This window comes from Microcaecilia unicolor, chromosome 3 (genome assembly GCF_901765095.1).
Source record: "Microcaecilia unicolor chromosome 3, aMicUni1.1, whole genome shotgun sequence".
In the NCBI taxonomy this organism is placed as follows: domain Eukaryota; kingdom Metazoa; phylum Chordata; class Amphibia; order Gymnophiona; family Siphonopidae; genus Microcaecilia; species Microcaecilia unicolor.
Genome location: NC_044033.1, coordinates 13,219,390 through 13,234,314, shown reverse-complemented (window position 1 = coordinate 13,234,314; position 14,925 = coordinate 13,219,390). Strand labels below are relative to the sequence as shown.

The 14,925-nt window shown below is 44.4% G+C and overlaps 1 protein-coding gene across 1 annotated transcript in view; it reads right to left on the bottom strand.

The window, feature by feature from the left end:
• DNAH8 (dynein axonemal heavy chain 8) overlaps positions 1-14,925 on the bottom strand; it is a 1,267,128-nt gene that overhangs the window by 598,809 nt on the left and 653,394 nt on the right. Inside the window, 2 exon segments of the mRNA XM_030199255.1 lie at positions 2,389-2,526; positions 8,853-8,953. Of these exon segments, the coding sequence (XP_030055115.1) occupies positions 2,389-2,526; positions 8,853-8,953 (239 nt within the window).

Sequence of the window (14,925 nt, the reverse complement as noted above, 5' to 3'; positions counted from 1 at the left end):
GCCTTAAGGGGTGAAGGGGGGCACCTACATGTGGATACAGTGGGTTTTGGGGTTTTTTGGAGGGCTCAACATTAACCACCACAAGTGTAACAGGTAGGGGGGGATGGGCCTGGGTCCACCTGCCTGAAGTCCACTGCACCCACTAACAACTGCCCAAGGGACCTGCATACTGCTGTGATGGAACTGGGTAAGGCATTTGAGGCTGGCAAAAAAAGTTGCTAAAATTGTTTTTTTTTTTGATGGGAGGGGGTTAGTGACCACTGGGGGAGTCAGGGGTAGTTATCCACGATTCCCTCCGGTGGTCATCTGGTCATTTAGGGCACTTTTTTGGGACTTGTTCGTGAAAAAAAGGGTAAAAAAAAAAGTGACCTAAATTCTCACTAAAAACGCCCATTTTTTTCGATTATCAGCCAAAGGCCGATAAACACCCGAAACCCACTGTACCCACATGACTTGTATTTCAGACTGAAACTGCCTTAACCCAACTATCCTGGATGTGACTTTATCACAACATATGGAAGCATAGACAATACCTAAAGTACTTGAGGGGCTAAGATCATTTTATGCTATCTAATCAGCCCCACTATGTGAAATACCATGGAGACCAATTAGAGCATGAAGATTGTATCTGTTTAATAATACAGGAGGTATTAATGTCTATAATGTACTTTAATGTACTTTATGAAATCTGTAAGCCTAGATATGTCAAACCAGTTCTACACCAACACAAAGGTAAAGAGGGAAACTTTGCCTGTACACAATGTACGTTAAGGGGCAAGACCTCCGTTTAGGTAGCCAGATAAAGTTCCAAATTGTCTAATCAGTTGGAATAATTGTGGAATAGAAGTTTCAGGGGATGAAATGTTTAGTAAAATGTCATCAGCATAGGCCGATAACTTTACTGATCTACCAGCTATTGATATACCTTCCACAGCCTGAGATTGTCTTATAGAGATTAATAAGGGATCTAACGCAAGAATGAAAAGGAGGGGTGACAAGGGTATAATCGAAAGCCGAACTTGGACGTATTCAACTGCACTCCATCGCGGAAGCGTACAAAGTTGACGGGGGCGTGTCGGAGGCGTGGTGAAGGCGGGACTGGGGCATGGTTATCACCTGAACAGAGATGGGCGCCTTTCGCCGATAATGGAAAAAAAGTATGGGTTTGTAGCTAGAATTTAGGGCACTTTTCCTGGACCCTGTTTTTTCACGAATAAGGCCCCAAAAAGTGCCCTAAATGACCAGATTACCACCAGAGGGGAATCGGGAATGACCTCCCCTGACTCCCCCAGTGGTCACTAACCCCCTCCCACCACAAAACATGATGTTTCACAACTTTTTATTTTCACCCTCAAATGTCATACCCACCTCCCTGGCAGCAGTATGCAGGTCCCTGGAGCAGTTGTTAGGGGGTGCAGTGGACTTCAGGCAGGTGGACCCAGGCCCATCCCTCCCCTACCTGTTACAATTGTGCTGCTTAATGCTTAGTCGTCCAACCCCCCCAAATCCACTGTACCCACATGTAGGTGCCCCCCTTCACCCCTTAGGGCTAAAGTAATGGTGTAGACTTGTGGGCAGTGGGTTTTGAGGGGGATATGGGGGGCTTAACACACAAGGGAAGGGTGCTATGCACCTGGGAGCTCTTTTACCTTTTTTTTGTTTTGTAAAAGTGCCCCCTAGGGTGCCCGGTTGTGTCCTGGCATGTGAGGGGAACCAGTGCACTACGAATCCTGGCCCCTCCCACGAACAAATACCTTGGATTTATTCGTTTTTGAGCTGGGCGCTTTCATTTTCCATTATCGCTGAAAAACAAAAACGCCCAGCTCACAAATTGTCGAATAAAACATGGACGTCTATTTTTTCCGAAAATACGGTTCGGTCTGCCCCTTCACGGACCCGTTCTCGGAGATAAACGCCCATGGAGATAGACGTTTTCGTTCGATTATATATCTAAATATTGGGTTTCTTATTGTTAAGCCAAGAAAAATCAAGATTTTAAATACAGTAAAGTCTTGCTTATCTAACCTTTGCTTATCTTATCTGACATACTTCGATGACATCACAGCATTGTCATTGAGGTGTGCTTGGGTTTTTCTTTCTCAGCATCATGTTTAGTTAATAAGCAGCAGTACTAGGTAAGTTTCTTGGGCACTTTAAGGTTTAAACACTTTTTCATTGCTTCCTCTTTTGAAACATGCATAAAATATACTTCTATTTCATCCCTCATCCACTTTTTCTGTATTATCTGACTTTTCGATTATCCAACGATCTGTCAGTCCCATTTACATTAGATAATTGACACTCTACTGTATTTCAAATATACTCAGTTCTCAAAAAATACAATAAGTTTAATATAACTGGCAATAGTTAAACAATCAAAAGAGGTACCTGTTTTGAAATTCCAGGAGCTCTGAATTAATTTTTTCAATATCTACATCTGACCAAAGTATCTCATAATATCCCCTGATATTGTTCATAACAGCATCATATAATCCATAGAGTTTCTGAAGTAATCCTAGTTCCTTCCTAGAAAAAACAAAATAACTATTAATAATGCTAAATAAGGCAGGGATACCTTAGGTATAATGAAACTGCTTACCTCTAATGACTGTTCTCTGATAATAGCAAAATAAATCACACAGATGGGTTATGTGACCTCTTGTCTTTTGATGCATACATTCCAGAGATTTCTAAAAAATGCCTATAATGGATGCAAAACAGTTTCTCACTTGCCAAAGGCTATGCAGCCATCTCAGGATTTTTTATTATTTTTACAGCAGAACCTTCCCAGCCTGTCGGCCAGACTGTTGAATTTGCCCGCCAAATAACTGGCTTTGAGAAGCATCCCAAGCCTTGATGCCCAGTACCACAACCGGACAGCTTCCTGCTAAACAGGGTGTGACCCTGTGACCCCTTGTTTGCTGGTGAAGAAAGGATGTCAATTTGAATGAGACAACCTGGTTCGACAAACGAGCCTTGAACGTATTCAGAGCAGTCCAGAATGCCCATAGTTTCAGGAAATTGATCTGAAGCCTGAATTCCTAGGTCGACCAAGCACTTTGAGTGTGAAGCCCTCCTGCATGAGCTCCCCACCCCAAGTGGGAAGCATATGTCATCAGTACCTCTTAAGGCTGAAGAGATGTAAACATGAGTCCCACAATAAAATTGTATCGAACTGTCCACCAAAGCAGGGATTGGACTAATTTGGGTGTCACATGGAAGAGATCTGCCAAATTCCCTGAGGTTTGAAAGCAACATGAATGGAAGAGGCCATATGACTCAAGAGGAGCAACAGCTGCCGAGCAGTGATATGCTGACGGACCCCAGACCCAGAAGCACCCAGGTAAAGAGGCGTTACATGTACTTAAATTACAAAATACTTTTTTGCCACTCTCTTCTAACTGTGCTAGTTCTTTTAGTACTATATTTTTGTATGCCACAATCATAGGATTAGGATTACCAGGAGGCGTCCATTTACTCTCACGTTTAACAATAGAAAATAACCTGATGCGATGGCAGTCCGTCTCAAAAAATAATAAATGATCTTCAGTTTACATGTAAAAGCTCAACGCTTGCGTTAAAAGCACTATAACAAGGAGTCGGTGTAAAGGATAAACCTTTATCCAGATCCTTTTTTTTTCTGTTTGTTACATTTGTACCCCGTGCTTTCCCACTCATGGCAGGCTCAATGCGGCTTACATGGGGCAATGGAGGGTTAAGTGACTTGCCCAGAGTCACAAGGAGCTGCCTATGCTGGGAATTGAACTCAGTTCCTCAGTTCCCCAGGACCAAAGTCCACCACCCTAACCACTAGGCCACTCCTCCACGCCTTGATTTCATTCATACTTAATGTTCTACTCGAAAGATTATAAACCCTACTTAATGTTCTTCCTGTGCTAGTGGTTGAAACTAATTGTAGTAACTGTCTATCATTCTGTGGGACATGATGTTTCTCCCTCTTCTTTTGTAAATATGTGCATCCCTCTGTTGAAAATTCTTCTTGATCATTTCTGATGTTGAGTCTTTTCTCCAAATCTTCCTTAGCTGAAAAACCTGTTGATCAATATTTAATCTTGGGGGAGTTGTGTATAAGGGGGCCAAGAGATATCTGAATCCCTCCTGCTACATTTCCTCAAATTCTCATACACAGCTCTGAGCTCCAGAAGATTTATTAACCAGTGCTTCTCAGTCAGCGACCAGGTTTCCTGCACCATTTAACCCTTAAAAAGAGGTCTTCCTCTGAACTTGTGTCCATTGTTATCACTATCCAGTTAGAAACCTGAAGGCTTACTCAACAAAGTCTGTGGGACTGTAGCCACCATTTCACACTGATTCTGGCGTGTGACGTCCAAGGAAGACAACAGTTGAAACTCTGGTAAACTGCCAATTCATGACAGAGCAAGGAACTCTGTAAAGGTCTCATGTGAGCATGCACCCACTGGACTAAGTCTACAGCAGATGTCATTGACCACAACACTTGATTGTAATCCCAAGCACGAGGTGATATTTGAATCTTATTCTCAAATGTTCCAGGTCCTGAGATAGAATCAACTTGCTCTCATCAAGATTAACAATCCAACAGAGGGACTGCAAAAGATGTAGAACTTTGGACATCACATCTTCAAGTTCCTCCCAGATATTCACTTGGATCAATCAATTGACTATGAACCTTGATATCTTCTCATCTAAAAAAGCGAAGTTTCTCATCTGTAGCAGATGTTCTCTGAGGACAGCAGGGCATATATTCTCACATGTGGTTGACACTATCCCATATTCATTAACCTTCTGGCAGACTCGAAAATGCATGTGTCTTCCAGTCTCCCCAACTTGAATGGCACTCTCAGTTTGATAAAAAGCATAAAGAATTCAACCCTTGGGGAAGTGGGAGGGTGTGTGAGAACATATGTCCTGTTGTCCTCAGAGAACACCTGCTACAAGTGAGTAACTTCACTTTTCCTGAGGACAAGCAGGACAGTATGTCCTCATATGTTGGAATCCCTAGCTACCAGGCTCACCATATGTACATAAGTATTGCCATACTGGGAAACATCAAAGGTCCATCAAGCCCAGCATCATGTTTCCAGTGGCCAATCCAGGTCACAAACACCTGACAAGATCCCAAAAAAGTACAAAACATTTTATACTGCTTATCCCAGAAATAGTGGATTTTTCCCAAGTCCATTTAATAATGGTCTATGGACTTTTCCTTTAGGAAGTCGTCCAAACCTTTTTAAACTCCGCTAAGCTAACCGCCTTTACCACATTCTCTGGCAATGAATTCCAGAGTTTAATTACACATTGAGTGAAGAAAAACTTTCTCCGATTCGTTTTAAATTTACTACATTGTAGGTTCATCGTATGCCCCCTAGTCCTAGTATTTTTGGAAGGCATAAACAGACACTTCAAATCTACTCGTTCCACTCCACTCATTATTTTATAGACCTCTATCATATAGACCTCAGCCGTCTTTTCTCCAAGCTGAAGAGCCCTAGCCGCTTTAGTCTTTCCTTATAGGGAAGTCGTTCCATCCTCTTTATCATTTTTGTCGCCCTTCTCTGCACCTTTTCTAATTCCACTATATCTTTTTTGAGATGTGGCGACCAGAATTTAATACAATATTTGAGGTGCGGTTGCAACATGGAGCGATACAAAGGCATAATAACATCTTCATTTTTGTTTTCCATTCCTTTCCTAATAATACCTAGCATTCTATTTGCTTTCTTAGCTGCAGCAGCACACTGAGCAGAAGGTTTCAACGTATCATCAACGACGATACCTAGATCCCTTTCTTGGTCTGTGACTCCTAACGTGGAACCTTGCATGACGTAGCTATAATTCGGGTTCCTCTTTCCCACATGCATCCTTTGCACTTGCTCACATTAAACGCCATCTGCCATTTAGATGCCCAGTCTCCCAGTCTCGTAATTTTTCACAATCCTCCCGCGATTTAACGACTTTGAATAACTTTGTGTCATCAGCAAATTTAATTACCTCACTAGTTACTCCCATCTCTAGGTCATTTATAAATATGTTAAAAAGCAGTGGTCCCAGCACAGAGGAACCCCACTAACTACCCTTCTCCATTGAGAATACTGACCATTTAACCCTACTCTCTGTTTTCTATCTTTTAATCAGTTTTTAATCCATAATAGAACACTGCCTCCTATCCCATGACTCTCCAATTTCCTCTGTAGTCTTTCATGAAGTACTTTGTCAAACGTCTTCTGAAAATCCAGATACACAATATCAACTGGCTCACCTTTATCCACGTTTGTTCACCCCTTCAAAGAAATGTAGTAGATTGGTGAGGCAAGATTTCCCTTCACTGAATCCATGTTGACTTTGTCTCATTAATCCATGCTTTTGAATATGCTCTGTAATTTTGTTCTTAATAATAGTCTCTACCATTTTGCCTGGCACCGACGTCAGACTCACCGGTTTATAATTTCTCAGATCTCCTCTGGAACCTTTTTTAAAAATTGGCGTTACATTGGCCACCCTCCAATCTTCCGGTACCACGCTCGATTTTAACGATAAATTACATATTACTAACAATAGCTCTGCAAGCTCATTTTTCAGTTCTATCAACATTGGTCAATAGGACTTGCAACAGCAAGGCCAACAAGAAACAATAATTCTAAGAAACCGAATAAAACCTGTTGTGAAGGTGCAGCCTGGAACAGAAAATAATGGGCCTAGGAGGGTGGAGTTGGATTTTAGACTCCAAACAAATTCTGCAGAACTGTCTGCTGAACCAGCTGTCACATTGGGAATTCTGCTCAAGGCAGTAGTGAGATGTGAATATGTAGACTGAAGCCCACATCACAGCTCTGCAAATCTCAACAGAGGCTAATCTCAAATGGGCTACCAACACTGCCATGGCTCTGACAATGTGAAACAACAAATAGAGCGGAAGAAAAACTAAAACAGACCAGAAAAAAACCATAGAGAGTAAGAGCACCAAAGAAGTTTATTAGGACCCTACACAGTCCGTGTTTCGGCCAACCGGCCTTCTTCAGGGGTCTTCAAATTAACGCATACAGAGTGCCTCCTGAAATTTTGTTGGTCTGACAATGTGAGCCATGACATGACATTCTAGAGTCAGCCTAGACTGGGCATAAGTGAAGGAGATGCAGTGTGATAGCCAGTTGGATAAAGTGTGTTTATCGATGGCTGCCTCCATCCACTTTGGGTCAAAAAAATTAAAAGAAAAGCTGAGTGGACTGTCTATGGACCTTAGTCTGCTCCAAACAGAAGCTAAGTCTCACTTCCAGTCCAAGGTGTGCAGTGCGCTTTCACTAAGATGGACATGAAGCTTTGAGAAAAATATTGGAAGCACAGATTGATTAAGATGAAACTCTGCTACCACATTAGGAAGGAACTCAGGATGTATGCAGAGAACTACTCTGTTATGATGGAACCTTGTGTAAGGTGGATCAGATATAAGAACCTGGAGCTCACTGACCCTATGAGCTGAAACGACCGCCACCAAAAATAAGACCTTCCAGGTCAGGTACTTCAGATAGTAAAGTTCAAGTAGCTCAACAGGAGCTTTCATCAGCTGGGTGAAGACAACATTGAAGTTCCATGACATTGTTGGAGGTTTGATAGGGGATTTCATTAGAAGCAAACCCTGCATAAAGCAAACAACTAGAGGCTGTACAGAGGTGGGCTTCCCCTCTACACAGTGATGGTAAGCACTAATTGCACTGAGGTGAATCCTTACAGAATTTGTTTCTAAATCAGAGAGAGAGGTGTAGAAGGTACTCAAGCAATTTTTGTGTAGGGCAGGAGAAAGGATCTAAAATCTTGCCCTTATACCACATATCAAACCTCTTCCATTTGAAAGTATGACACCTCTTAATAGAATCTTTCCCTGGAAGCCAGCATGATCTTGGAAACACTCTTAGGCATTTGGAGGGACATAAGTTCTACACTCTCAACATCCAAGCTATGAGGGCCAAGGACAGGAGGTTAGGATGCAGAAGAGATCCCTCATTCTGTGTGTGCTGAAGGTTGGAAAAAACACCAATTTCCAAGGTTCTTCAGAAGACAACTCCAGAAGAAGAGGGAACCATATCTGCTTCGGCCAATACAGCGCTATGAGAAGATTTTCAGCAGAGTCTTCCATATTAGAGGGATTGGAGAAAATGAGTACAGAAGGCCCTCCCCACAATTCAGAAGGAAAGCATCAAAACTAGTCTGCCATGTGACTTGAGTCTGGAACAGATCTCAGGGACATTGTTATTAAGATGAGTGGCGAAGAGACCCATTGAGGGGGTGTCACATTCTTGGAATATCTTTCGGGCAATGCCATGTGAAGGGAACACTCATATGGTTCATCCTGAACTTTTCATTGACTAGATATTTGTTCAGGGCCCTTAGGTCTAGGATGGTATAAAATCCCCCCATCTTTTTGGGCATGAGGAAATACCTGGTTCAGAATCCCTTCACCTGGTAGAATGGGTTCAACCGCATGGGCCTTTAGAAGGGAGGAGAGTTTCTCTGTGAGTACTTCCTGATGTTAAGAGCTGAGCTTTGAGGCTCTTTGTGGGCAATTTGAAGGAGATTGATGCCAAGTAGGAGTGTAACCCTCACGGACTATTTGCAGAATCCACTGGTCTGAGGTTACAAGGGGCCACATTGCCATCTTGGTTTCCCTTCCTAAGTGGGAGGCCTTGATGCATGTTCAGATGTTTGATTTGTAGTTATGTAAGTACTGTTTTTTAGATGATGTATTTTATGCACTTATATTTTTAAATACAATTTTTAAATTATAACAACTTTAATGTTTAATTTACAGAAGGCAGAAATATCAACTATTTGTAAATAAATTAATAAATCATATTTACTTGTATTTCTGTAACACCTCATACTCTGTAACAGGCAAGCCAAAAAGTTGTTCGCCAGATGAGTAAGTGACAAATTTTCTCCATAAATCATCAAACTGGGTCTGCAAATAAAACAAAATATTTATTATTATAAGCAGAAGTCATCTCAATCATGTTGTCTTTCTGATTGGAGCAAGATAACACGTTTTTGCGCCATGTTATTCTTACCTATGAAAACAAGAAGTCATTCTGCAGCCAAATACGTGGCAAACTAGAGTTGATGATTTTGTAATCTGGAATCTGATATTCAAAGACTGCTGAATATTTCAATTTAGATGCCTCAGAAGACAATTATAAAACCATTTACACATGTAAAACAGTATTTTATGCACAAAAATAGATGCTTATATATTCAAGTGATATGCATGTGAAGCTATGTGTGTGTATAGCCTAAGGCTGTTACTTTAGAAACCCTGTCCACAATTTACATGAGTAAATGCCAGCATTTAGATGTATTTGTCACATACATGTAGAAAACACAATTTTAGAAAGCCAGAATTTACATATGTAAATGACAGATACATGTATTTTTTTGGGGTGGGACTATAGTGGGGCCAAAAAACACACACATTCCCCATTTCAGAAGGAGCATGTATGTCTATCCTTGCTGTAATCAATGTTGGGATTTGCAGCTGCCCCAGGGCACATCTAGGTTTTGGAAAAGTGCTTGTTTTGGGCAGCGCTCTACTGGAGGGATTAAGGAAAGTTGTCTCTTAATCCTCCAGTTGTTTTTGTGCTGCCCAAAATTGATTGTCTACCTTCATACATGTATAAGTGCTGACACTATAAGTGAGATCAAATAAAAATGCTACCAACAATAAAGAATGGCAACATGGATAGAGCAGCTCATAGATTTGCTTGCTTTGTTTTGAGTGAACGGGGATGACGGCTGCGTGGAGGAAAAGGAAAGGGAGACATATGAGAAGAAACTAGAGGTCCTAAATGTGTATGTTCTAGAAAAGATGATGAAAACAATACAGACCTTTAAACACTTGAAAGGAATTACTGAACAAACAAATGCTCTAGAACTAGAGGGCATGATATGAGGCAACAAAGAGGTAGAATCAAAAGCAAAATTAGAAATATTTTTTCATGGAAAAGGTAGTGGAAGCCTGGATTGTAGGGTTACCATATGTCTCCAGAAAAAGTAGGGAACATTGAGCCAGTCTGGGGTTTACTTCCATTGCTTTCAATGGAAGCAAAACCCGGACTGAATCAATGTGTCCTCCTTTTTCTGGAGACATATGGTAATCCTACTGGAATATCCTCCTAAAACAGGTGGTAGAAGCAAAAATGGTTATGAATTTGAAAAAGGAGTGGCATATACACAGTAACTCCATAAAAGGCATGAAGTATTTTAATATTATATTTGATATATTAATATGATATTGTGACAAGGCAATAGCAAAGGCTTGTCACGAGAGTGGGGAAGAGCCCTACTACAGGTCCCAGAAGGCATTGGGAGCACCACCTCAAAACCATCCCTACTGTCGTCCTCCTCCTTCCTAGCTCTCAACCTTCAACACCTCCTTCCTGCCATGAACCCTTCCCCTTTCCTCCTAAGCGCATCCTGTCTTCGTCACCTTCGTCGCCCTTCCTCACCCACCCTTCTCCGCACTCTCTTGCTCCTTCTTCTGCTATCCGCGGGTGACATCAATCCCAACCCAGGTCCCCCAAACCTGTCCTCGTCCTCATCTCATCTATGCAAACGTCCCAGCGATATCTCCAATCTCATCTCTATTCCCCTCCTCCCCCCTCCCTCCCCTTCTCATGCGCCTTGTGGAATGCCCACTCAATCTGCAACAAACTTCCCTTCACCCACGATCTCTTCATCTCCCATTCCCTTCAACTGCTCGCCCTAACTGAAACTTGGCTCACCCCTGACGACTCTGCCTCAATCGCAGCCCTATGCCACGGAGGTTATCTTTTCTAACATTCGCCACGCCCAACTGGCCGCGGTGGCGGTGTCGGGCTACTACTTTCGCCCTCCTGCAGTTTTCAACCTCTCCACCTACCTCAGTCTCACTGCTTCTCATCCATTGAAGTTCACTCCATCCGTCTATTCCACCCACTGCCGCTCAGAGTTGCAGTCATCTACCGCCCCCCTGATAAATCCCTCCCTTCCTTCCTTACCGACTTCGATGCCTGGCTCTCCGTTTTTCTTGAGCCCTCATCCCCATCCCTCATTCTTGGTGACTTCAACATTCACACTGATAACCCATCCGACTCATATGTTTCTCAGTTCCTCACTCGTACCTCCTCCTTCAACCTCCAACTGAGCCCCACCACCCCTACTCACAAATCTGGCCACTGTCTTGATCTCGTCCTCTCTTCTACTTGCTCACCCTCCAATTTCTACATTTCAGCTCTTCCTATCTCTGACCATCACCTAATCACATTCACACTTCAGCACCGTCCCCCTCAATCTCGCCCAACACTAACTACTACGTCCAGATATCTCCAGGCTGTTGACCCCCCCCCCCCCCACCTTATCCTCTAGTATCTCTGATCTCCTCCCTTCCATCATGTCCTCCAAATCTGTTGACATAGCTGTCTCCACTTACAATGCCACTCTCTCCTCTGCTCTAGACACCCTTGCACCGTCCATCTCCCGTCCCACAAGGCGTACCAATCCCCAGCCCTGGCTGACCCCTTGCACCCGTTACCTTCGCTCCTGTGCCCGTTCGGCTGAACGCCTCTGGAGGAAATCTCGCGCCCATACTGATTCATTCACTTCAAATTCATGCTATCCTCCTTCCAATCCTCCCTATTCCTCGCTAAACAGGACTATTACACCCAACTGACTAATTCCCTCAGCTCTAACCCATGTCGTCTCTTCACCACCCTCAACTCCCTCCTCAAAGTGCCCTCCGCTCCCACTCCCCCCCCTCACTCTCTCCTCAATCTCTGGCCGACTACTTCCGTGACAAGGTCCTGAAGATCAACCTCGAATTCACCACCAACCCTTCTCCTCCTCTTCATCCTATAACCCACTCTCTCAACCAACCTACCCAGGCCTCCTTCTCCTCTTTTCCTGCTATCACCGAAGAAGAAACCGCCCATCTCCTCTCCATCTCGAAATCCACCACCTGTTCCTCAGACCCCATCCCCACCAACTTACTTATCACCATCACTCCTACTATCACCCCCACCATCTGTCATATCCTCAACCTCTCTCTCTCCACTGCAACTGTCCTGGACACCTTCAAGCATGCTGTGGTCACACCACTCCTCAAAAAACCATCACTTGACCCTACCTGTCCCTCCAACTACCGCCCCATTTCCCTCCTACCCTTCCTCTCCAAGATACTTGAACACGCCATTCACAGCCACTGCATTGATTTTCTCTCCACTCATGCCATCCTCGATCCGCTTCAATCCGGCTTTCGCCCCCTACACTCAACAGAAACGGCACTATCTAAGGTCTGCAATGACCTGTTCCTCGCCAAATCCAAAGGTCACTACTCCATCCTCATCCTCCTCGACCTATCCGTCGCTTTTGACACTGTCAATCACAACCTACTTCTTGACACACTGTCCTCCTTTGGGTTCCAGGGCTCTGTCCTCTCCTGGTTCTCCTCTTATCTCTCCCATCATACCTTCAGAGTACACTCTCATGGTTCGTCCTCCTCCCCTATCCCGCTCTCTGTTGGAGTTCCTCAGGGATCTGTCCTTGGGCCCTATCATTTTTATGCTGACGACACCCAGCTTTATCTCTCCACACCAGAAATCACTGCGGAAACCCAGGCCAAGGTATCGGCCTGCTTATCCGACATTGGTCTTGGCCATGTTCAGTTTCAGGTGGCGGTTGGACATCCAGGCAGCAAACTTATTGTTTTCCCACCCAAACCCACTTCTCCTCTCCCTTCACTCTCTATCTCAGTTGATAACACCCTCATCGTACCCGTCTCATCTGTCCGCAACCTCGGTGTCATCTTCGACTCCTCCCTCTCCTTCTCTGCGCACATCCAGCAGATAGCCAAGACCTGTCGCTTCTTCCTCTATAACATTAGCAAAATTCGCCCCTTCCACTCCGAGCACACCACCCGAACTCTCAACCACTCTCTCATTACCTCTCGCCTTGACTACTGCAACCTACTCCTCACCGGCCTCCCACTTAGCCATCTATCCCCCCTTCAGTCCATTCAGAACTCTGCCGCATGTCTTATCTTCGCCTTAACCGATATACTCATATCACCCCTCTCCTCAAGTCACTTCACTGGCTTCTGATCAGATACCGAATACAGTTCAAGCTTCTCCTACTCACCTACAAATGCACTCGATCTGAAGCCCCTCCTTACCTCTCTACCCTCATCTCCCCTTACGTCCCTACCCGTAACCTCCGCTCTCAAGACAAATCCCTCCTTTCAGTACCCTTCTCCACCACCGCCAACTCTAGGCTTCACCCTTTCTGCCTCACCTCACCCCATGCTTGGAACAAACTCCCTGAGCCCATATGCCGGGCCCCCTCCCTACCCATCTTCAAATCATTGCTCAAAGCCCACCTCTTCAATGTCGCCTTCGGCACCTAATCACTACATCTCTTCTCAGGAAATCTCATCTACCCCAACTTGACATTTCGTCCTTTAGATTGTAAGCTCTTCTGAGCAGGGACCGTCCTTATTCGTTAATTTGTACAGCGCTGCATAACCCTAGTAGCGCTCTAGAAATGTTAAGTAGTAGTACGTAGTAGTGGTTTTCCTCAGAATTTGTAAGGGAAACCACAGCACTAAGTAGGAGAGCCATAATGATACAGTCAGCAAACAAGCTCTAAACTGGAAAGAATGACCAAGAAAGGAAAGTTCTGGGGCTGTATGTCTATTGGTGGAGGAGTGGCCTAGTGGTTAGGGTGGTGGACTTTAGTCCTGGGGAACTGAGGAACTGAGTTCGATTCCCACTTCAGGCACAGGCAGCTCCTTGTGACTCTGGGCAAGTCACTTAACCCTCCATTGCCCCATGTAAGCCGCATTGAGCCTGCCGTGAGTGGGAAAGCACAGGGTACAAATGTAACAAAAAAAAAAATTGCCCAAAGCAGAGTGTGGGGTCTTCGTGTTCTCCATGGGAAGGGAGAGAGGCTAATATCCAAACCTAATCAGGTGATCCTCAGAGAATGCTTTGCAAAGGATTCATTCCTGGGAGAAGCAAGGGAGTGCTCGTGTAATAGGAAAAAGCTATATGTCTGTGGGGGAGAGGCAAAAAGGCTTCCTGACTCCACAGTAGCTAGAGCCTAGGGAATGGGGCTAGGTCTTCTGGGAATTGCAGTCCAGCTCTATACCCCTTAGAAAGTAAGAGTGCTGGTGATGTCATCCCCTGGGGGAGAAGAAGGGTAGAGTACTAGAAGCAACTTAGGGCCAGATGCACTAAACTTAACGAGCCTTTAACGAGCCATTAACGAGCAAGTAGATTATCCTGGCATGCACTAAAGGCCCTTTTCCGATGACGGTAGCAGCTAACGAAAACGGAATGCAGATGAGCAAATTGTGTAGAAACCCTATTGTAATGAGATGCACTAACCTTTTCCGATTGCCTTAACGCTGGAAAATCTAACGAGAGATCTGTACCTGTCATTGGGGCTGCGCGGGATGAAAAACTTCATAAAATGCAACAAAAAAATAATCGGGGGGGGGGGGGAACGGCCAAGTGCTCGTCATGTACGTCCATTATGGACGTACGCGCTGTGATTGGCTCAGACACTTCCAGGTCTCTCAGCTGAGTGAAAGACGGCCAAAAAGGAAGTTTTTATTATTGCGGGGTTGAATGATGAAGCCTGCAGCAGGCCGTGGAAGGGGTGAGCAGTGCAGCGTCTTCGGGCGGTACAGGAGGCGTATTTGGCATGCGCAGAGCAGCCAGCATAACACTTTGCTGCTCTGCACATGCTCTACCAGCCGATTGGCCGACTGTTTAGCGATGGAATAGAGAATGCAAGTGAGCTGCAATGAGAATCTCATTTGCATTCCCTTTCCTTGATGCATAGCCGTTCCCTACCTACCGATTCTGCTCTACAAAAAGGTGAGGAGAGAGAGGAAGGAAGGAA